The sequence below is a fragment of the Podarcis pityusensis genome (assembly GCF_964106645.2).
Source record: "Podarcis pityusensis genome assembly, chromosome: 5".
NCBI lineage: Eukaryota > Metazoa > Chordata > Lepidosauria > Squamata > Lacertidae > Podarcis > Podarcis pityusensis.
The window spans coordinates 70,962,059-70,985,446 of record NC_138032.1 but is presented as its reverse complement, the minus strand read 5'-3'; the positions used below and the strand labels follow the sequence as shown (position 1 = coordinate 70,985,446).

Genomic DNA, 23,388 nt, shown 5'->3' with positions numbered 1-23,388 from the left:
ACAAACACAAGAGAAAATGATGATGTCAGACATTTTGACTGGTTCTAAAGGGGTATCGGACCCAATGCATGCCACAAACTGAGTGGTGGAGCTGCCTGTGTATCACCGATGACAAAGCCTAATCTGTACAACAAATAATCAGCTTCAGGATGTGTTGATGGCAATTAGGTTACATTCTTGGAAAAAACATAAGACTGATTCACAGAAGATAGGTCTATTAATGACTACAGTGGTGCCCCGCAAGACGAATGCCTCGCAAGACGAAAAACTCGCTAGACGAAAGGGTTTTGCGTTTTTTGAGCTGCTTCGCAAGACGAATTTCCCTATGGGCTTGCTTCGCAAGACGAAAAACGAAAACGTCTTGCAAGTTTGTTTCCTTTTTCTTAACACCGTTAATACAGTTGCGACTTGACTTCAAGGAGCAACTCATAGAACGCGGTGTGGTAGCCTTTTTTGAGGTTTTTGAAGACTTTGGTGATTTTTGAAGCTTTTCCAAAACTTCTTTTGCAGCCATTTGGTAAGTTAAACTTTTAAAACTTTTTTTGGGGGGGTTGGATTTTGGGTTGGGGTGTTTGGAATTCAAGGACTTGGTGTTGGGGAGGGGTTTGCAAGAATCTGGAAGCTTGTGTGGTTTTTTTCTCAATTTTTATGATTTTCTGTGACCATTGGGCCACTCTGCTGTTTTTTTAAAAAAATTCTGGATTTGAATTTCTGTGTGGTGGGTGGCTGGGGGAACAGTTGAGGAGGAGTTTGCAAGAATCTGGAAGCTGTGTGGTTTTTTTTTCTGAATTTTTCTGATTTTCTGTGACCATTGGGCCACTCTGCTGTTTTTTAAAAAAATTTCTGGATTTGAATTTCAGTGTGGTGGGTGGCTGGGGGAACAGTTGAGGAGGGGGTTCTTCAGCAAGAAGCAAAGAGTGGAAGAGGAACCTTCTTTGAGTTGTCCCCCAGAGTCTTAGAAAATGTACTGTACACTTTGTTGATTTTTAAATGTTTTTCTGTCATGTTTAGAAACTTAATTTATTGTTCCTTCAATTTTTGAAATGCTCTTTACAGTATGTGTGACTTTAAAGAGCACTTAATAAACTCTTGTTGTACCAAATTTGGCTTTGTTTGGACTTTTTTTGACCATAGAAACGCATTAATTGAATTTCAATGCATTCCTATGGGATTTCGTGCTTCGCAAGACGAAAAATTCGCTAGACGAAAAAACTCGCGGAACGAATTAATTTCGTCTTGCGAGGCACCACTGTATTAGCCAATAAGGTTAAACAGAGTGCTCCTTTTCAAAAACGCAGTAGGACTCTGAGGACCTGGTGGAGCAGGCAGTCAACAAGGAAATGCTTCGCCATCATGTCCTTGCTAGTGAACTTCTCAGAGATATTTGTCTGGTCAGAGGTAGATTTCAGACTGGATGGATAGAACATAAGCCCCATCTAACCTTGCACCCATCTCACTCCCCACAATATATTGTGAACCAGGGGCTACCAACCTTTTCGCACCTGTGAGCTTCTTTGGATTCAATCTCTTCCTAAATTACATGCGGTTATACGGTTAGTTTTAATGTGATTCTTATCACGGAATCCCACACCACAGGTGGTATGCTGTCCTGAATGTTACGCTCCATAGAGCTGTTTCAGACACTTAATAATATTTCATAGTAGAGGAAATTGTTTCATCTGATCCTGCTTCCCAAGTCCCCGTCCCTCACCTAGACATCATGTTTCAATTCACCTGGTAGGATGGCTGGCTGAAGATGGGGTTGTTGTCATTGATATCCACAATTTCTAGGTGCACTGGTATCTCGGCTGATCTCCGGGGAGATCCGTTGTCGGAGGCCCGAACAGTGAAGTTCAGCCATTGAACTTCTTCATAGTCCACCGTCCTGTTGGAAATTACTTTCCCTGAAAGAGAAGATTATGACTGCCATCTTGACTGATGCTAATTTTTCTCCCACCTCTCTGCAGCCTTCTAACAAACCATTCTGAATGGGCATTAAAAATAAAATGAAAATGACATGCCCGCGGACGGCTGGTTCTACTATTGGAATGGCAGACAGTTAAGACTCTCTTGCGGCCCTTGGGACAAATTTCAAAATGCTTATCCAGAAACATATGTCCAGGGCCATTGCTAATGAAAATCCTAAGGGCCTGGTCGTCATTTCATGCTAGGAATGAAGCTCCACTTGGCTGGAGGCAAACAACGCTTTTGATAAACATTATTTATTTTATTATCTACTACTTAATTACAACTGTCTCTAAGTAGGATACAACAGAAATAAAAATTGGTTAAAACTGTAAAATCAGAATTCAGTTAAAATGCTTGCTGGAATAAGCAAGTACAGTCGTACCTTGGTTCTCGAACGGAATCCGTTGCAGAAGTCCGTTTGAATTCCAAAACATTCGGAAACCAAAGCGTGGCTTCTGATTGGCAGCAGGAAGCTCCTGTAGCCAATTGGAAGCCGCGGAAGCCCTGTCGGACATTTGGGTTCCACAGAATGTTCGCACTTTCGGGTTTGTGGCGTTCAGGAGCCAAAATGTCCGACTACCAAGGCATTCGGGATCCAAGGTACAACTGTATTTCATAGGTACCTGAAATGCAACATCAAGGGGACCTGTCTGACCTCCACTAGGGGGCCCAGAACAATGAACTCCTGGCTCCTGTTGGGTACGAGCCATGAATGTGAACCAAAGGGGACCACAAATAGTGATTCTGCGGAGAGCTTGCTGAACCTCTGGTGGCCATTGATTCTTGCATTACAAGCAAAGAACATGCAAGCACAGTCTTTCAGAGATCCCAGATTGGCTGTTTACAACACAGAACAATTTATTGAACACTCCTCCAGATAGTGCCATACAGAAGTTATACGACACTGCCAGCTAACGGTTTCTTACTGGACTTTTTTCCATTAAAAAAGTGATGAGATCATTGCACTAGAAAGTGAAGGATAACAACAAAATTTTGTGCCAATAACGAGCCCACCTGAAAGCACCTTTTGTATTGCCCGTCTCCCAAAAAAGTTAGGTCCAAAAGCCTAAATTTAGTTTGTAATCTCCTTGGGGGCAAGGACACGTTTGTTGGGTTTTTTGTTTTTGTTTTTGGCTTATGCTACACTGTAAAGCCTCCTGCCAACCTAGCAGTTCGAAAGCACGTCAAAGTGCAAGTAGATAAATAGGTACCGCTCTGGCGGGAAGATAAAAGGTGTTTCCATGCGCTGCTCTGGTTCACCAGAAGTGGCTTAGTCATGCTGGCCACATGACCCGGAAAAACTGTCTGAGGAAGCGGACAAACACCAGCTCCCTCGGCCAATAAAGCGAGATGAGTGCCGTAACCCCAGAGTCGGTCACAACTGGACCTAATGGTCAGGGGTCCCTTCACCTTTAACTTACACTGTAAAGCACCATGTACAGTGATGGCACTGTGTTAAATAGGTCTTCATAATTAAACAATTTCTACAAATTACCAAGGAAATGAACGGTGCAGGATTCTTGAATGTACAGGAGGTATGTTTAGTTCTTAGCTAAATGAGCTTGGCTATTGAGGTCAGCCCTAACAGAGACCTGAGTGAAGTAGAAAAGGTTTCATACGAACTTTTTTTTCATAAGACTGCCCAAACAATGAAACTCCCTGTGCCATTGGAAAAACAATGGGAAATAAAACGGTACATTTCTCCTCCCCCATAGGGAGAAGCTTCTTTAGGGATCCCTTAGGGATTTCCTGGTAAGAATGGGGGAGAGGGGTCCCATGTGTCCCACCTACCTGCTGAGCTGTCTTCCAGCTGGACATATCCCTCAGGTGAAAGGTCGAGTAGCTCATAAGTGATCTGACCATTAGCACCTTTGTCTGGATCTACAGCTGACACGGATATCAAGGTGGTCCCTGGAGTGGCCCCTTCCAGGATCCTTTCCTTGAAAAACAGTGCCCCGAAAGGGCGGAAGCGAGGAGCATTATCATTGACATCCAATATGTTTACTGTCAGCTTTGCTGTGAGAGGCAGAGAGGGGAGGGGAGAACAGGAAAGAGTAAGGATAAAACACCTGAACGTTTACCAGACTGATACCCTCTCCTTTTCTGATCTCACCACCATCACGTGACTCAGTTTAATGTGAAAATTACAGGAATTGCCGTACCGTTTGGCACACTAACTGAGCGGTCCACCACGTCGCTGGCATTGTCGTAGACGGAGATGGTGACTTCGTAAGTGGCTACCAGCTCCCTATTTAGAGTGGACTTAACTTTCACAGCACCTGAAAGTAAGAAAAGGAAGGGGGCAAATTCAAACTAAATAGCATACTCAAACCATGGGAGCAAGAGCTTTCACAGGCCAAAGAAGTATGATCATCTACCCAACGTTTACAAGCTTCTTAGTCTCTTTTCACCTATATTCTCCCTAGCCAGAAAACCCATCTATAAACACACAGCACATCCAGATTCCTTTGGTTCAATCCAACCTAATTCTGTACCATACATTATTTAATATTTTTGGGTTGTTGGTTTTTTTTTACATTTCTTTTGTATCCCACATACTTTTATATTACGAACAAGACTTGTATTTCTTCAACGAACCTGGATACTGAGAGGCAGTGTATTTTGTGAGAACAATGACTCACCCTAAGTTAAATAAGTTCAGATATTGACCAGAATATGCTTTCAGTTCTGTACAGAATGTGTATCAAGGCATACTTGCTGAGAAAGGGTTCCCAAATAATCTGAACAAGGCTTCAGTCCTGAACACTAATACTAGGAAGTAGACCCTATTAAACACAATGGGATTTCCTTCTGAGTAAAAACGTACAGGATCGCTCTGTTAATCTGGCTCCTGTGGCCTGCTAAATCATGATGTGGCCTCAGCACACCTTTCAGGTCTGTCTCCTTTCTGTGACACTCATGGTCTACCTTAGCATAGCAAACTTATATGGAGCCACAGCACTGCGTTCATGAGGCTGCACGAGGAATGGATAAAATGCTGGCCTTGTGCAGAGAGAATTTAATCTATGATGCCCCTTGGGTGACTATGAGTAAAACACTATCTCTTAGAGCAGGCATAGGCAAACTCAGCCCTCCAGATGTTTTGGGACTACAACTCCAATCATCCCTAGCTAACAGGACCAGTGGTCAGGGATGATGGAAATTGTAGTCTCAAAACATCTGAAGGGCCGAGTTTGCCTATGCCTGTCTTAGACTAACCCCTTCTTTGCAAGATTGCTGTTCGTATAAAATGAGGTAATAAGATTCATACAAGTCTCCCTCAGCTCCTTCAAAAGTTGGATAAGAAAAGTGATAAAAGAAATTGCAAGCTGACCACTGTGGGCCTTAAGGGTCAGAACACCAAATTTGTGTTACACTGCATTCAGGACTCCTTGCTACCTTGCCCTATCCACCAAAGAACAGGACGGAAGTTCACTTACCCTAAAAAATCCTTGCCCCTCCCACTCCCTAGCAGCTAGGTGCTTCCGAGGAGCTTTCAGCATTCAGTCTGTGAAGGCTGTGACACAATGCATGGAAGGCACGTTTTGGCTGCTCTTTGCCAGCAAGACACAAACCGGCACTGAACCAGGGATGATGAGGATGAGAATGGAGGAGGTGTTGACTGAGATGGAAAGAAGACACTGAGCACACACATAGAAACAGAAAAACCAAACCTGCAGGTCTGAGAGCCGTAAGGGAAATAAGATTATAGTTAGTTATAGCTGAAGTGAAGCAAGTAGCCATTCAAAAGTGTACAGAGAAAGCAAAGGGAGAGTCAGAAAGGGAAAGGCAGACATAGGAAAAAAGGGAGAAGAGCAGGACGTGAAAAGGAAAGAGAAGCAGAGGTGGGAAGAAAGTAGAAAAAGTGGGAGAGAAACTTCCTCACTGTATTCTGCTCTTAGATTAATGGCTGCTGTGGTCAGGAGAGTCTTGCCCAGCTTTGGCAGTTGTGTCCACTGCACCCCTTCCTAGAAATGGTGGGTCTGCCTACAGACACAGTGATACATACCTCAGTCACCTTCCAGTTTAGATTACTGTAATGCACTCCCTGTGGAGGAGTGCACCTTGAAAAGTGTTCAGACACTGTGGCTGGTGCAAAACAGCCCAACCACTTGTGGTACACACCTTTTTAGACCTTTTAGATTCATTTCTGGGCTGAATTCAAGGTCCTGGTGCTTACATATAAAGCCGTAAACGGCTATGGACCAGGATAGCTGGAAGATCTTGCTCTCTCATATGAACCTGACTGTGTGCTGATAACATCACCGCTGTGACATTCCCTCCCAAAGGAGGCGAGACCAATCCCATCCCTGATGGCATTGAGATAGGCAATGAAAACATTCTTAGTCAGCGGTGCAACTTTTAATGGTTTTAAATATCTGGCTGCAGATTTTACTCTGATTGTAAGGTTTAACTTTTGAAACTTGGTGGTGCTGAGTTTTACATCAGCCACAACGGGGAGCTTTTTCTTAGGGCTGGAACGTGGGATAAAGTGTTCACACAAATAACTAAATTGTTGACTTTAGGAACTCTTCAATATACAGAAGGTCTAACAAAGCAACATTTGATAAAACTGTTACTATAAATGATGTTTTGGGCCGATAATGTTTCTTTTCAATGTTAAAATGGTATAGAGTATTCCTTTTTCCTGCCTTCCATTGATTTTGGCCATTTTCCTTAGAAACTGTGTTACACTCCCATGTTTGGAGCAGTATTTCAGCCTCCCAACTCTTGTACCTGTTCTAAAATCCACTGCAAACGCTCCCTGCTGGTCAGGCACAAGAGCATCATTATCATCTTTGGCGAGGATTTCAATGATGTAGTATTCCAGTCGGGGATTGAGGTCTCTGTCTCTTGCAGTCATCTCAGCAACAACCGTGCCTATTTCAGCCGATTCAGGGACACTGACGGTCTGGATGGGGTTGATGAACTCTGGCTGAGAGTCATTGACGTCGTCAATGAGGATGCTCACAGTGGCGGTGCCAGAGAGAGGCGGTGTCCCTCGATCCACAGCAATCACCGTCAGCCGGTAATTGTCCTTCTCTTCTCTGTCTATGCTGATGTTGGCCACACTGATCACCCCTGTGTTGGTGTTGATCACAAACCTATCTTGAGCTCCACTTTCGATCCGGTAGCTCAGCTGCTGGTTGAGGCCACTATCCATGTCAGTTGCCACTACCTGGAGAACAGAAAAACCTAGGGGGGACATCCAGACTGTGAGAGCTTTTCAGTTACCTGAATCCTTTGAACACAAGAGCTGTCATCTAGGATCAGTCCCACAAACTCTTGTCTCCAGCAGTCTTCCCCTGCTGAAGCCTGCTATAAAGAAAGCTTAAGAAAGCTCATTAAGATATAGACGTGTGACGATACTGTGATATGAAATACCTCCTTCCTACAATTTGTAAAGAACATATGGGGAACAGATAAGGTCAAAGGAGCTAAATGAATTCCATCAGATTGTAGAATCCCCGCTTGTGGAATGCTCTCCCCAGGGAAGCTCACCTGGCGCCTTCGTTATATATCTTGAGGTGCCAGGCAAAAACATGTGTCCAGTTCTGGGCACCACAGTTCAAGAAGGACACTGACAAACTGGAACGTGTCCAGAGGAGGGCAACCAAAATGGTCAAAGGCCTGGAAACGATGCCTTATGAGGAACGGCTAAGGGAGTTGGGCATGTTTAGCCTGGAGAAGAGGAGGTTAAGGGGTGATATGATAGCCATGTTCAAATATATAAAAGGATGTCACATAGAGGAGGGAGAAAGGTTGTTTTCTGCTGCTCCAGAGAAGCAGACACGGAGCAATGGATCCAAACTACAAGAAAGAAGATTCCACCTAAACATTAGGAAGAACTTCCTGACAGTAAGAGCTGTTCGACAGTGGAATTTGCTGCCAAGGTGTGTGGTGGAGGTCTTTCTCCTTCTTTGGAGGTCTTTAAGCAGAGGCTTGACAACCATATGTCAGGAGTGCTCTGATGGTGTTTCCTGCTTGGCAGGGGGTTGGACTCGATGGCCCTTGTGGTCTCTTCCAACTCTATGATTCTATGATTCTATTATAAGCCTTTGGTTAATTAAACAATGGATGGCCTTTTAAGCTGTGTGTGTGTGGAGAGGTGGTGGTTTGTTTGTTACTATGGTGTGTATTCTTGTGTTTTTATATTGCAATCTGCCCTGTGATGAAGGACAGTATAGCAAAATAATAATAATAATAATAATAATAATAATAATAATAATAATAGGCTGCATAAAGGATAATATGGATGTTCATGGTGAACTGAAGGTAGGCCATATAGGTGACCTGAACAAGATGTGAACTCTCACATTAACACATTAAAGAGTGACGAACACTTTGTACATTCCTGGATGGGCAAAACTATGTAGTGACTGCCAACTAAACACATATACACAAAAAACAAATAATTGTCTCTTCCTTATTTGCTAACTTATGGGAACAGAGCAAAAAAGGAAAAAGAAAAATGTGATCCTTTGTTAACTGGAATTTTGCTCCAGTAGTCTGTCTGTGTCCAAAATACAAGTGTGCTTATCAGCATGGTAATAAAAATATAATCAGCCCGATCCAGACTTCACACTGATTTCACTGGACCTACTCTAAGCCTGTCTAAATGGGGATCCAACCCAATATCCGTATTGCCCACAAATGGCCAGAGAGTGGTGTAGAATATTGTAAATCTCTTGATTTCCTGGATTGCACACTTCATTTTCAATTATCACTGTATGGTTGTTGTTTTTAAGAAATCCCAATACCTATCCTCATCTCAGTCTCACTAACTTATTTGTACTTTGCCTTCATTCTGACCTGGAGGGCTGTTTTCCAGCAGGTGAGCAGTCAACAGGGCCGGGTGAAAAGTTGGCCTATTGTCATTATCATCCAGAATGGTCACAGTGAGCCTAGCGGTGCTGTTCAGCTTTCCAATATCCATTGCAACCAGCAGAAATTCCAAGACCGGATTCAAGAAGGCTTCTCTGTCTATCACTTGGCCTGGCTTCACCAAAACCACCCCTGGAAGTTATGAATAAAGATTCCATTAGGAAAGATAGGAACCAACTATAGGCATGTGCAGCCAAATTTCTACCATGCTCCACAGAGTGCAAATCTCATTTTGCCAAAATAAAATCTGCAGCAAACTCTACAATCCTACGATTCTATTTAATTGGCACCAGCACTTGGAAGTTGTAACAAATGGCAAAAGAAAAGGGAAGTCTGGAGAGCTCCTTACTTGGAGACCATTATCTTGTCACCTCCCAACAATTTTTCCCAGTGAAGCCTATTACCCACACCACCATGTGACATCTACAAACTATATGTAGAGTTTGCCACCAAAATGGTGTGTCGGTAGGGTAGAAGACTGTTTTGTCAAAAGGTTCAGCCTACTGTTGTGCAGGACTCAAGAACAAAAGTAGGCCATGGTATAAAATAGTGGCTCCTCCAGTTTGGCCTCCAGCTTACTCACTCACTGTTTCGGTAAACAAAAGCTGACACCACTGATGAATTTGTTTATGCAAGTCTTTTCAATACCTCGCCCCCAACGATAAGCCAAACAGACGAGTTGCAAGGCTGTACTCGCTTCGCATTGTAGGTGAGGTGGAACATGGAATGCTCCTACCCAGATCTTCTCCATGTGCTTTAAAAAAGCCCAAGGTTCATTTCTGGCCTGCTCTCCTATTGGTCAGGGCAAATATTCCATTACCTCCTCACTCCAGACCAGGGTATTGCACTAGATAGGCTGTCTGCCTGGTAGTGGGTATGTCTTTCTTACCTGTTCTGTTGTTGATGCTGAAAAGGTCTGTCACTGCCCCAAGGAGCTGGTACGTCACCACAGCATTGATGCCCTGGTCGTTGTCCAAAGCTAGAATTGGCCCATTAAGGACTGTGATGCGAGTTCCTGAATTGAACATGGAAGGCCATTCAATCAGAGAGATAACATCAATAAACTGCCTCCTTTCCCTCCCCCCCCCCCAATGATTAACAGTGGATAATGAATGGGTGAAACAGGGTGAGGTCCTATGAAGCATGAGACAAAAAAGAAGTGCCTGGTGAGGCCTTGGCAGACTGAATCAAGAAGCCCCCTGGGAGACGCCTTACAGCCCTGCTAAAACAAAACAAAAAACACACACACAATTCATCAGGAATATTGAAATGAAAAGGACATTTAGTGGGAGTTTTGCCTCCTCTTGTTTCTGAACTCACATACTATCAGGGAGCGTGGCAGGCAAGGACATTGGTTTACTGAAGTATAAACATTTTGACAGGAACCTAAAAGCACTTAAAGTTCAAATAAATGGTCTGAGAATCAGGAATGATCTTCCAAGCCTTCTCCAACCCATGGTCTGGAAGATAAGGAATACAAATACAGCCAATATCTTCCAGGGAAAACTTGCTAACATGAATTCTGATATGTACACTTCTTTGGCCTCAGCAAATGGGACCACACTAATTCACAGTCAGTTTCTTATATGCTATTATTATTTAAGAAAGGGAGTTAGAGAAGGTCTTAAAACTTATTCATAAGCTTGTTCATAAAAATCCCAAACTACTGGTTTCAAGAAACAAATAAAAGTATTTTGCCATTTCACAACAGAGAAAAGAACTATGGGTATTTTAGTAGCCACAGAAAACGGATAGCATCTGTATAAAACAAAAGTGATCATAGTAGAAAGCATCCAACTGTTAAAAAAATTCTGTCATTTCCAACAAATCCACTTTTACCAGGTTTAATTTGATTTATGTTTTCCAGCTTTTCTCAAACACGGCTCCCCAACTTTGTTAAGCACATCTTCTGATACAACAGCTGCTCTAGGTTCTTGGCGACTAATGCAAAATAATTTATTTGACCTCCACTATATGTGACATATGGGATGTGGGTGGCACTGTGGGTTAAACCAAAGAGCCTAGGACTTGCTGATCAGAAGGTTGGCGGTTTGAATCCCCGCGACGGGGTGAGCTCCTGCCTGCTCCTGCCAACCTAGCAGTTCAAAAGCACGTCAAAGTGCAAGTAGATACTGCTCTGGTGGGAAGCTAAACGGCGTTTCCGTGCGCTGCTCTGGTTCTCCAGAAGCGGCTTAGTCATGCTGGCCACATGACCTGGAAGCTGTACGCTGGCTCCCTCGGCCAATAAAGTGAGATGAGCGCCGCAACCCCAGAGTGGGCCACGACTGGACCTAATGGTCAGGGGTCCCTTTACCTTTACCTTTATATGTGACATATTGAGAGTCCTAAGTCTGCCACCTGCTTTTTCTAGGTCAGGGATGGTTCTGCTCATTTACCATTAACATCAGATGAATTTTTCCTCACTTGATTTGCATCTGGGTGGGGTTTTTTTGGGGGGGGGGGGAGCAGTTCCTCTATTTCTGAAAAAGTGGTTGGAGAAGATTGTAAAGAGGCAAGTGTATGCCAAGTGATGTTGTGGAAGAACAGATAACAGTGTTCAGAAACTGAGATGTCCTAAACAGCTTTTCCTTCTTAAGTCAGCACATTACTTGTTGCAACAGTTTTAACACAATATTGTTCAAAAGTAAAAAATAAAATATAATCCCATTAACAACAGAAGACCTGGGCTGAACAAATGGACCTCCTGCAAGCTGCGAGATTCGAATATGTTAAGAGGAAGCACATACCTGGAGGGGAGTTCTCCAGGATCTCAGCCTGGTAGGAACTCTGAGTGAAGAGGGGGTGGTTATCATTTTCATCTGCTACTGTAATCACCAGCAAGTCGAAATCCTAAAGTGGTGTGAACGAAAAGGACAAAATGACTACAAAAGAAGCTGCAGTTGCCTTTAGCAGGGGCTCCTTCTCGCAATCATCATGACTGCTAAAGAATACAGACTGGTCTCTTCGGGGGTTTTAAGGTTTTGTTTAGATTTACAGGCTGCTCATGAGCTTCGCTATGCTTTATTGACTGAAGCCTGAATCCCAGAGACCAATTCAAACAGGTAGGTCATATACCTCTCAAAGGTGTTCAGGCTTGGACATTTGCCTCTCTTTAGGTATGTGCTGTTTGAACCTGATGCACATGTGGTAGTATTACAAGGGTGCTTTTTCCGCTTAAGCCAGTACCCAAAGAGAACGTGGAGCCAGTGCAGACATTCAGCAGTGGTGTAATAGATCCTCTACATATATTTCTGGAGATAATGGCTAGATCTACCATGTTATACCAAGTTTAGTACACTTTGCTTCTGAGTTAACATTGAAGAGGCCCCTGGAGACTCAGAAAATACTCCCTTTGTCTTATTTTTTAGGCCTATCTATAGAACAGCATTGTCTCAATTATATAATGTGCAAGCAGATTAGATCAAAACATTCTATGTCCGTTCTGTGAGGTACCTTCACATTTTTTTTTTAGGGGGCTGAGGGGATGAGTGGTAACAGAACATTTGAATGAAGAGCTGTAGAGCTTTTGAAATATTCTAACCTGGGCTGTGAAAACCTTGGTCTGGGTTCTGTGTCTGAGAAGAGAAACTGATGAAGCAAAGTTTCAGGCTTGAGTCTTGTGCCTTTGATTGTTAGCTAGAGCAGCGTTACATGAAATGCTCTCAGTAAACCCAGTGCCAAAGTCAGAAAACTGTGAATAATTACCCGCCTTGCGTTGCGTGCATTTTCTGGGTTGTCCTTCACTGTCACTGTCAAGCTGTACTTGGACACCCGCTCCCTATCCAGCGGGCGGTTTATGTAAACAATGCCAGTCTGATGAAGAGACAGGAAAGGGAAAAAAGGGGAAAGAGAGGGGGAATAAATGGAACTGCATTGTTTTGTTTGCGTCTAACTCTGTCAAATGCCAGTGATGGGGAAACATTAAGCAGGGAGCACCAGCACCCATGATTCTGTGCTAACTGCTCAGGCAAGTGAGAATAGGTTATGTCCATTTTAACCAGGGTGAAAAAAGAGATTCCATTTTACCAGGTGAATCTGTTATGGAAACTCCTCTTCTTTGGAACACGGGAGTCAGGAAATGAAAAAAAGAAAAGATTACACCCTGAAATCTGGGCCTGAAGATGACTAGTTAAAGCTACTGAGAGGTAGCTTTGCTAAAATGCTTTTCTAAAATGCTGCATGTGAATACACAGGGCTGGACTGATATCATTTTTTTAAAAAAGAGGTTAATGTTACTATCAAGAGGTGCTTGCTGTTGTTTTCAGGTAGGGGTTTGTTATTTGAATCTCTTCTCAGCCCAACCACCAGCATACTATGAAATTAGTAGGAAGGGCTGGAAGGAAGGAGGCCTTTGCGCAGTCAGAATTGGGCTATAATCTGAGGATCTGTGCAGCAGCAACGAAGGAAAAGAAGTGAAACCAACGATTTCAAAACTGCCCATTGGTTCTGAGTGCAAATGAGAAGTGCATTTCCAGACCCAATGACCTCTTCAGACCCATGCAACTTAAAAAAGGAAAAGAAAAGATGTAGGCCCTCAGCAATTTGCATAATAGAGCTCAGGTATCTAAAGCTAGGTGGAAAGATGACAATGAGTGCATTCTAATTAAAGGACACTTCTGAAATTCAAATCAGCATGAAGTGTGAAGTCCCGCTTTTCTTTTCATGCAGGCTGTAGACCTGGAGCAGCAGAGCTGAAAGAAAACACATGCCAGCCTCTTAAGACCACTGGAAGCCTTCACCCCGTTGCCTCCCAGTGGCAAACACCATGCTGCAAGTTATATACTTTCTTTGCACTGTGGTCTCCAGACATTTCCCAGATGTTGAAGCAAATAAAAGGAGAGAGTGGAACTATGCGCACCATCCATATATGTTGCTAACACCTGCAAGTCTTCCCTGAGCCTTTGGGTGGGATTAAAGTCCAAATAATCAAATAAACAAAGCCCAGAGAGATGTGATGTGCACATCTCTAAGCTCAGCCTGGTATACCAGCTGCACTTTATCGTGGAGACTGCAGGCTTGGACAGGTGAGATATGCCTTAGTGGCCTCATGTCTGGATTACTGCCATGTGCTCTGCCTAGGACTGCCTTTGAAGAGCACTGGGAAACCACAACTGGTCCCAGATTCTGCAACCAGGCTCTTAACGGGGGCCACATAAAGGCAGCATTTATATCCTTATTGAGACAGCTAAGCTGGTTTCCAGTTAAGTTTCCCAGGCCCAGTACTAAGTGCTGCTGAGGCCCAATAAAGCTCTTTATGGGTTAGAACCAGGATATCTGAAGGACTACCTTGCCACACATAAATAATCCTGATTACGGAGATCTTCATGGGTGGCTGTGTATCCCAACGTTAAAAAAAGAGAGACTTACGGTGCCATTGATGTAGAAAGCATTGTCTATATTCCCTGCTGTGATGCTGAAGGTTAAAAGAGCATTCCTGCCGCTGTCAGCATCACTGGCAAGGATGCGGGTGACGAAGCTGGAGATGGGTGCATTTTCACTGAGAGTGAGATTCATCGGTAGGTTGAGGAGGACGGGGTCATTGTCGTTTATGTCCAGAACACGCACTCCCACCAAGACCTAAACCAAAAAGAAAGGAGGCAGATGAGGAGGGGGCAAACAGGCCTAAGACTATTAATACAAAGAGGAATTGTCCATATGGTTCTTCCATGGCAATCTAGGTGTTTCCCCCATATGGCTTAATAGAGGCAACACCTCCTTAGGTTTTTCATTAATCAGGTACAGTTCTGTTTTCTCACCCCTGCACAATTCACCTCTCCCTCATGGAGGATTCAGAACCTCATCTTTGCAGTGTGGCCCCTGGACCACAAACACTTACGGTGGAGCTGAGAGGAGGCACCCCTCTGTCCTTGGCAGCAATGGTGAGGTTATAGAAAGCAATGTTTTCTCGGTCAAGCTCGGCATCCTTCCGCACGCGTAGCTCCCCTTCCACAGGAGAGATCACAAATTCTCCTGCAAGACAGATAGACAACAAGGATGCTTAAGGGGCACAGGAGAAACAAGCAGGGCAGGTTTGCCAGCCTAGACCACCATGGAAGACTGCACTCGAGAGCACTGCATGCTCTCACAACCTCCTTTTCTGGGGGGAAACATGTTAATGGAGATGGTCAAGAAGGTGCACTGAGAACAGATCAATGAAGTCCGCCTAATGCACTTCTGCAGATACTAGTCTGAGAGGGAAATAAAAAAAATCCTTCCAGTAGCACCTTTAAGACCAACTAAGTTAGTTCTTGGTATGAGCTTTCGTGTGCAAGACACTTCTTCAGATACCTTGCACACGAAAGCTCATACCAAGAACTAACTTAGTTGGTCTTAAAGGTGCTACTGGAAGGATTTTTTTTATTTTGACTATGGCAGACCAACACGGCTACCTATCTGTAACTAGTCTGAGAGGGGACTGTGTATCTGCTGTATCAGGATCAGGATGTCACCAGGCCACAAGGTCCAGACAGAAAGAGAGGAACGCTGCTTGTGATCTCCCAGTGTCTATGTTGGTGCTGGGTTCTCCTACAGCACTCCCATGCTAGCAACACATCCTAATGCTCCCCAGGTCTTAGGTGATCAATCTGATGTCAAACGATTGATTGATTGAGGTGAAATGATCAATCTGATGACCAGAGAGAAGACAAGTGACATCCTTATCAGGATGCCGCACTGGGCAGATAAGTTTAAAGTTCCCTCCCTACCTCACTGTCTACTTTATTTGTTTATTTATTTAGCCACCCCCCCAATGGTGGGGTGTTGCAGGGAGAATTTCCTTGGGGGGCTGTCTCCTGGGCCAGGGCTTAGCCACATCAGGTAAATTAAGTTTTGTCTTAAAGGTAAAGGGACCCCTGACTGTTGGGTCCAGTTGCGGACGAATCTGGGGTTGCGGCGCTCATCTCGCTTTATTGGCAGAGGGAGCCGGCGTACGGCTTCCGGGTCATGTGGCCAGCATGACTAAGCCGCTTCTGGTGAACCAGAGCAGCGCACGGAAACGCCGTTTACCTTCCCGCCGGAGTGGTACCCATTTACCTACTTGCACTTTGATGTGCTTTTGAACTGCTAGATGGGCAGGAGCTGGGACTGAGCAACGGGAGCTCACCCCATCGTGGGGATTCGAACCGCCAACCTTCTGATTGGCAAGCCCTAGGCTCTGTGGTTTAACCCACAGCGCCACCTGCAAGTTTTGTCTTGAAGATTGTTTAATACACTGGTACGTATTACTATAAAAATGAAATACTAAACTCTATGCTACTTAAATCTGAGCAGTGGTAGAAAGTATACTCTCTCTCCTTGCACCCCGCACTGACGCCTGTATGCAACAAGCCACAATCTGTATAGGACTGTACCCTCAGTCTCTCATTAGAATAAAAGAACTGCCTTGATGAATCAGTCCAGTAGAATTTGCTAACCTTTCAGGGCTTAAGGGGGACATTTGCCAGCAGGAGAAACTGTTGTGGACACCACACGCCACAAAATCATGCCCACACTGCAACCACATTCACTCTCCAATGAACGAACTGCATTCATTCAATTAGGCTTGAAAAAAGTGTTGTAACTGTTGTCAGTCCTAATGGTGGTGTGGGTAGAGGTGATTTTCCTGGAGAGTCAGCTGCAACCTCCAGGAACAGCACACAGACTCCAACTAGGAGTCATTTATTGGCTAGAAGTGTGATTTCAGTGGGGGTAGAGATCTGGAGATGAGAGCCTAGGGATACCAGGAAAGACCTCTGTGGGGCATGCCTGCCTAAAGGTGCCACGTTGGCAACCCATGATTTTGCCCATAATTTTGTTTTCACCAACAGCTAGCTTCTGGCAGTTATGAGCAAAGCAAGAAGGTTGTTCTCTATTTAATTCCAGCATCTGATATTCAGAAGTATACTACCTTCTAGCACAGAGGTTTCATTTAGCTAATTTGCTAACAGCTGTTGATAAGACAATGAATTTATCTAATCCTTTCGAAAGTCACACATTCTTTATTTTGTCTTTCCTGGCCTATGATCAAATCACTTTGCTGTCTACCCAGAGTCCCACCACTAAATGAGAGAGAGACAAATGTCTCTTTATCCAATGATTTCTTCACACCATTCATCAATTCCAAAATGCCAATCACGCTCCCAGCCACTTTCTTTTCCCTCCTAAACTATAAAGTCACAAAATGCTGCTTTTCTTCCACACAGCACTCTGGAGCCAAATCCAGTAGGCCTCTGTGCTCTGGCAGTGAGTGCATGTGGCTGACAGAGTCAGCTTGTTTCTGCATTTGACCAAACAAGAACTGAAAATGAAAGCAGTCTTGAGCATGGTTTGTTTAGATGAAGTCCAAGCCAGTTTTCTCACAATTCTTTCCTTTGCCTCGTCCTTTTTTTTCTTACTATTCAAAGAATACTTTGAATGGTTTTGCTGTCAAAATATACACTTGCCACAATAGAGAGGCTGCAAATATTTCATCTGGTAATCTTAAAAAAAAATAAAAATTAAACCCTATTTGCATATAAATAGAAAGTCTGGGCTTATTTCTGCCAGAGACTTCTCTTTGGGCCAGACAAAATGAAATGTGGGAAATCCATCATCAGATATATCAAATTTTCCCCTTTGGGAAGGGGAAAAAAAAAAGCAGCCACACAGGGGGACCGGATTGAATTGGGACTATAGCTCTGGGGAAGGGGGTGGGGCTTAACCCTTTCTCTACACTATTTTCCCCAATCAAGATCTTTCCCAACTGCTTTTTGCCCTGCTTGGAGAAAACGTATCACCTCCCATCAAACAGAAGGGAAAGAAATGAAGGCAGTGAGAGATTTTATTTTCTTGGGCTCCATGATCACTGCAGATGGTGACAGTAGTAACAAAATTAAAAGACACCTGCTTCTTGGGAGAAAAGCAATGACAAACCTAGACAGCATCTTAAAAAGCAGAGACATCACCTTGCCAACAAAGGCCTATATAGTTAAAGCTATGGTTTTCCCAGTAGTGATGTATGGAAGTGGGAGCTGGACCATAAAGAAGGCTGATCGCCCAAGAATTGATGCTTTTGAATTATGGTGCTGGAGGAGACTCTTGAGAGTCCCATGGACTGCAAGAAGATCAAACCTATCCATTCTTAAGGAAATTGGTCCTGAGTGCTCTCTGGAAGGACAGATCCTGAAGCTGAGGCTCCAATACTTTGGCCACATCATGAGAAGAGAAGACTGCCTGGAAAAGACCCTGATGTTGGGAAAGATTAAGGGCACAGGGAGAAGGGGACAACAGAGGACGAGATGATTGGACAGTGTTCTCAAAGCTACCAGCATGAGTTTGACCAAACTGTGGGAGGCAGTGGAAGTCAGGAGTGCCTGGCGTGCTCTGGTCCATGGGGTCACGAAGAGTCGGACACGACTAAACAACTAAACAACAACAAATCCTGTTTTCCCTATGGAGGAAAACATGGGTCGAGGAAGCATCCAGAGCAGAAAAATGGCATGGATGGGATGGGTTAATTTTTTCTCTCCTCCCCACCATCTCCACCAGCCCTGCAGTTCTGGTCCAGTAAAAACCAGGAGATCTGCTCACAGCCTAGTCTTCCATTTAGAAGATCCACAATCAATATGACGTCCCTTAGTATTTCTCTTTCCTCTTGGTTTGAATGTATCCGTGTGGAGCTTACTGTCTATTTGTTTAGTTTTAAGTTGCCTTGGGTCGCCCTGGCCAAGATAAAGTGGCTGACAAATTGAATAAATGAAAATGAAACAAATAATCTTAGCTGAGTGTTCACAATTGTAAGCACAATTTGCATTTGGCTATCGTACACCTAGTTAGGGAACTTCCCTCCTAGTCAAGATGTTTTATAGATGGTACTGTACTTAACAACTACCAAAATAGCTAAAATGTATAAGACAAAAACAAATCTGTGCTGGAGGTGTGGTAAAACAGAGGGGACACTTACACATGTTTGGTGGACCTGTGAAAAAATTAAAAGCTTCTGGAACACAGTATATGACGAGCTTAAAAAAATGTTTAAGTATAACTTTATGAAAAACACAGAAGCTTTTCTACTAGGGATAACGGACACAGGTACAGCAAGAGAAGATCAGAAAATATTCCTCTATGCCACAGGAGCAGAAAGGATCCTAATTGCTAAAAACTGGAAAAAAGAAACTGTGCCAACAAAAAAGGAATGGCAAGACAAACTGTTGGAGTACATTGAACTGGCTAGATTAACAGAGGTAATTAGAGATCACACTAGACAAGAGTTTCAAAAAGCATGGGGAAAATGCAGAGAATACGTCACAAAACAGTGCCCTAAAATACATACCTGGACTTGTTTCGATTAATGCCTGCAGGAGACTTTGTGGATATTTAAGTTATAATTAGAAAAATCTTAATAATTCTTCATAAAGGAAGCTGTTTATAAGAAGTAAACAAGGAGGCCAGATACAGGACAAAGGAAGTCTTTTATTTGGTTGTTTGTATCACTGCATGTTATGTTCACGTTTAATGAGGTTGGATTTGTGTATGGGGGGGGGGGTTGTGTTATGTTGAAAATAAAATCCCAGTAAAATTAAGTTGTCTTGGGTCGCCCTGGCCAAGATAAAGCGGCTGACAAATTGAATAAATGGAAATGAAACAAATAATCTTAGCTGAGTGTTCGCACTTCTTGGCACAATTTGCATTTGGCTATCGTACACCTAGTTAGGGAACTTCCCTCCTCTCCTCGGGCCTACTAATGTCCCAGTGTTGCAAAACCTTTCTGCTTTTAGCTTTCTTGCTAGGGGCCATGAATAAACCAGCCAAGAACTGAAGATGATTAATTAAAATCCAGCTGAATTGTATTATGTTCTAATGGGACTTTTTATTCTTTTTGTTATTGGCACACAAAATTAAACATGGGTTTTTTTCTTTCAGCAAGGGGCCCACAATGCACTAGGAAGCCTGAGGATGATGGCTAAGATGGACTCATTCAGAAGACAACCCTTCCTCAAATCCACTCATGGTGATGCTTGAAAATCACAGTTCCTTCCCCTAGCTTGAAAACAGGTAGATTATATCCAAGAGTCAATGCTACATAGACCCTAAAAGTGAATGAAATACATTTTCTGCCCTCTATCAGTATACAGTCGTACCTTGGAAGTCAAACGGAATCCGTTCTGGAAGTCCGTTTGACTTCCAAAACATTCAGGAACCAAAGCGTGGAAGCTCCTGCAGCCAATTGGAAACCCTGTCAGATGTTCGACTTCCAAAAGAACGTTCGGAAACCGCAACACTCATTTCGATCATTTGGGAGCCGATTTGTTCAGGAGCCAAGGCGTTTGAGATCCAAGGTACGACTGTACAAGAATTTGCTGATATGTTGGTTATGTTGACATACAGTGTATTTATTTAGACCTGATTAATGATGCAATTTTATACCAATGTACATTACTCACAAGTGGGCCATACATAAAACAGTGGGGCTTGCCACCAGGTATAGGGCTATAATCCTAAACATTCCTATCTGCGGGTGCCTCCCCCATGAAGACAGTGGAGCTTGTTTCCAAGTAAATATGCTGCATGATTAAGAGATCTACATCCAGCTTTTAAGCTTAAGAGGTTTCAAGCAGACTTCTGTGACTCCGTAGAGCAGACTGCAAAGCGGTATTCAATCCCTTCCTAGGCAAGCTTCATAGTCCTTCTAGCACACTTGGTTGCTTTTTTTGGGGGGGTGGGGGTGTTGTTTGTGGCATGAACTTGCAAAACCTCAAGGATCTTCTAGCCGGGCAAGTACAACAGGTTTGCAATGTTTCCTCTCATGGCGGATGCTGCCTGTAACAGGATTTCCTGATGTAGACACTCGGCTTCTCAGAAAGAGGCCTCTTGAAGGGATAGTTTTGAAATGTCCCATTAACTATCCTAAGGCGATTCTTTCCACACGCCTTTCCTCCCTTTCTCTTCCACCAAAAAGATTGTGTACTCTGAAATAATCTGCCTCATATTCAGATTGCGTGTACGACACTGCAGAGATTCCAAAGCGTCTCACACAAAGGCTGTCATTGCCCAACTTTATGCAAAATCTGCTTGGTTTGAGGTAAAAACACACCAACACACAGTATTTCTCACGGAGCTACAGCGTAGATTGTGGCTGTTATACACGACTTTACAAACCAGTGGTGGAAGCACATTGCACGGCAAAGTACATAGGAGTGTGTACACAGCCAAGACAGTGATTGCCCCGGGGTCACCTAGTGAGCTTCCTGGGGATTTATTTGAACTCTGGTATCTCTGTTTTTAGTCTATGCGTTGCTGGTCTTTTGAGAATTGTAAGCACACTGGCAAACCAGATAAGCTGTTGTGAACACCACACACAGGCTGCAATAAACACAAACACATTCCCCTCTATCCTCCCAGCAATTAGGCTTGGAAAAAAGTGCTTTCACTTTCCTTCCCAAACCTAATGGGAAGAGAGATGTGATATTCCTGGAGGGTGCAACTGAGGAAAGCAAGAATTAACCTTCCCTCCCCAGCTGGAATCTCCTCCTAGCAACAAGGAAGATTAAACTAAGGCTTTTATTGGCTTTTTCCAAGTCTAATTTCAGTGGGAGGAGAGTCTGTGGGCAGCAAGGAAGGCCTCTGCAGATGCCAGGTTTGCAACCCGTGCCCCAGCCCAACACTCTGACCACTAAAGCACAGTGCCACTGACCACTGTACCAAGGAACTAAATGTGAAAAAGCAGCACTGGAAACGTAAGATACTCATAACAATGTTATCATTGCAGTAATTACTATTACTCATCACCAGGGCTGGCCCAAGACATTTCACCGCCTGAGGCAAGGAACAAGATGAAACCTTTCCCCACCACTGTTCTGCATACAGAAACCCACAGAGCTGGAAGTGGGATCTTGCTTCAGTGCTGACAATGGAGCAACATCCTCCATCTGACCTGAGGGCAGCAGGCTAGCTTAGGAAGTGAAGGGCAAGGTGCATGGCATATATAGCTTGAACCCCCAACACCTCTCCCCTCTATTTCACCGCTCCACCCAGCACCTACTTGCGGCCTGCTCAGGTAAAGGCTGCAGTGGTGCATCCCATGAACAGGGCCACACATGTGCACATTCAGTGAGTAGCTGCACCTGAGAGCTTGCTCTGTCAGGGACCTTTCTCAGCAGTTTTCTCTGTGAAATACTGGGATAATGTGGCTGCTGACTAGGCAACATAGCGAGGTCAGCGGCAAAGCAAGAATAATTGCTGCTGGCTCAAAAGAACAGGAAGAGTTGGGGGCCTCAGGGAGGGGGGGGGGGAGCCAGGGGAGGCCAGAAGGAATGGCTAAGGGTCATCCACTCCTACCCCCTGTAAACCTGAGGCAGCTGCCACCATCTGTCTAAGGGTAAGACCCGCTCATCATTTCCAGAGTGTTTCTGATGTGCAATGTGCTTTGTAATTCCTCCACACAAAACTCTCTGAGATAAGCCACAAGGACACCGACTCTACATACTTTTTTTTCACTGAAGCAGATGGACAGCAGCTTGCCTGAGTCTACCCAGTGAATTAGTGGCAGGAATAGAATTAGACCAGAGTTATCCGGGGTTGAAACAGAGAACTCATTCAGTTGGTTCTTTTTAGCTTTTACTTGTGACTTAGACAAGAGGACACTGGCCTTATTCCACACATATGGAAACTAAGCCTTAGTAAGAATTGCTATTTGCATAGGGAAGCAGTGGCCCAGGCAGAAACAGAATGCTGACTCCTTGTCTTGTGCTACTAACCCTGAGATGATTTCTGCACACATGCATGATTTAACTGCATTTTCTGGATGGGCTGAGAACTGCAAACTCAAGAGTTCCTATTCTCTTTCTTTCTCCACTTACCAAGGGGATCCCCTGCGATGATGCTGTACTCCACTTGTCCATTGGGTCCCGAGTCTCCATCGTGGGCAAGGAAAGTCCACACCCTTGGACCCGGCTGTCCTTCTGTGATGTCAAAGGGCCCTTCGTAAGAATGCGGGAACGTTGGTTGATTATCATTGATATCGTTCAAATTCACTAACACCTTAAGACAAAAAACACACAGAATAGTTTGCAAATGCAGCCAAAACAATGAGTAAAAGCAATGAAGCCTGTTATCGAGTACCTGCAGCCATCTTGTACACAACCGCCAGCATAGTACTGCTAGTTTTATTTATTCATTTCACTTATCTCAATTTCCCCCACTGTATTTCTTTATTTGCAGCAACAAACACAAGCATTCTAAATAACCTTCATACAGAAATGAACGGCATCCAATGACACCCATCTCTGACTTAAAAGGATTTTGCACAGAGTGGCAAAACAAAGAACATTTGAAACCCAACATTCCAGTGTAATTGCAAAGCTGTGTTTCTTGACAAGTTAAATTTGTGTGAGGACTTCCGGGTCAGCGCCATCGCTAATGGCGGATTCCCTCTGATTCTCGGAGGGACCAGCTCCGCGGGATTGGGTCTTACCGCTGCGGCAAAGCGGGGACCCTTTAAAAATCACAGGCGGGGGAAGCCTGTGAATGTGGGGACTTGGCGGGCGCCATTTGCGCCCCCCCCCCAAGTTGCGAAGGGAC

The 23,388-nt window shown here is 44.0% G+C and overlaps 1 protein-coding gene and 1 long non-coding RNA gene across 2 annotated transcripts in view; one reads left to right on the top strand and one right to left on the bottom strand.

Annotated features, from left to right (window-relative positions):
• The window catches only part of CDH23 (cadherin related 23), a 412,975-nt gene that overhangs the window by 23,918 nt on the left and 365,669 nt on the right, over positions 1-23,388 (bottom strand). The window contains exons 39-49 of the mRNA XM_081004664.1: positions 22,668-22,848; positions 14,690-14,823; positions 14,221-14,430; positions 12,559-12,666; positions 11,601-11,703; positions 9,743-9,868; positions 8,782-8,985; positions 6,706-7,164; positions 4,131-4,247; positions 3,760-3,984; positions 1,735-1,904 (exon numbers count right to left, since the gene is read on the bottom strand). Of these exons, the coding sequence (XP_080860790.1) occupies positions 1,735-1,904; positions 3,760-3,984; positions 4,131-4,247; positions 6,706-7,164; positions 8,782-8,985; positions 9,743-9,868; positions 11,601-11,703; positions 12,559-12,666; positions 14,221-14,430; positions 14,690-14,823; positions 22,668-22,848 (2,037 nt within the window). The remainder of the gene's footprint in view (positions 1-1,734; positions 1,905-3,759; positions 3,985-4,130; positions 4,248-6,705; positions 7,165-8,781; positions 8,986-9,742; positions 9,869-11,600; positions 11,704-12,558; positions 12,667-14,220; positions 14,431-14,689; positions 14,824-22,667; positions 22,849-23,388) is intronic.
• Positions 24-22,785, top strand: LOC308476851. The gene is made up of 3 exons (XR_013986137.1): positions 24-517; positions 19,732-19,863; positions 22,672-22,785. It is a non-coding gene; the product is annotated as an uncharacterized lncRNA (long non-coding RNA).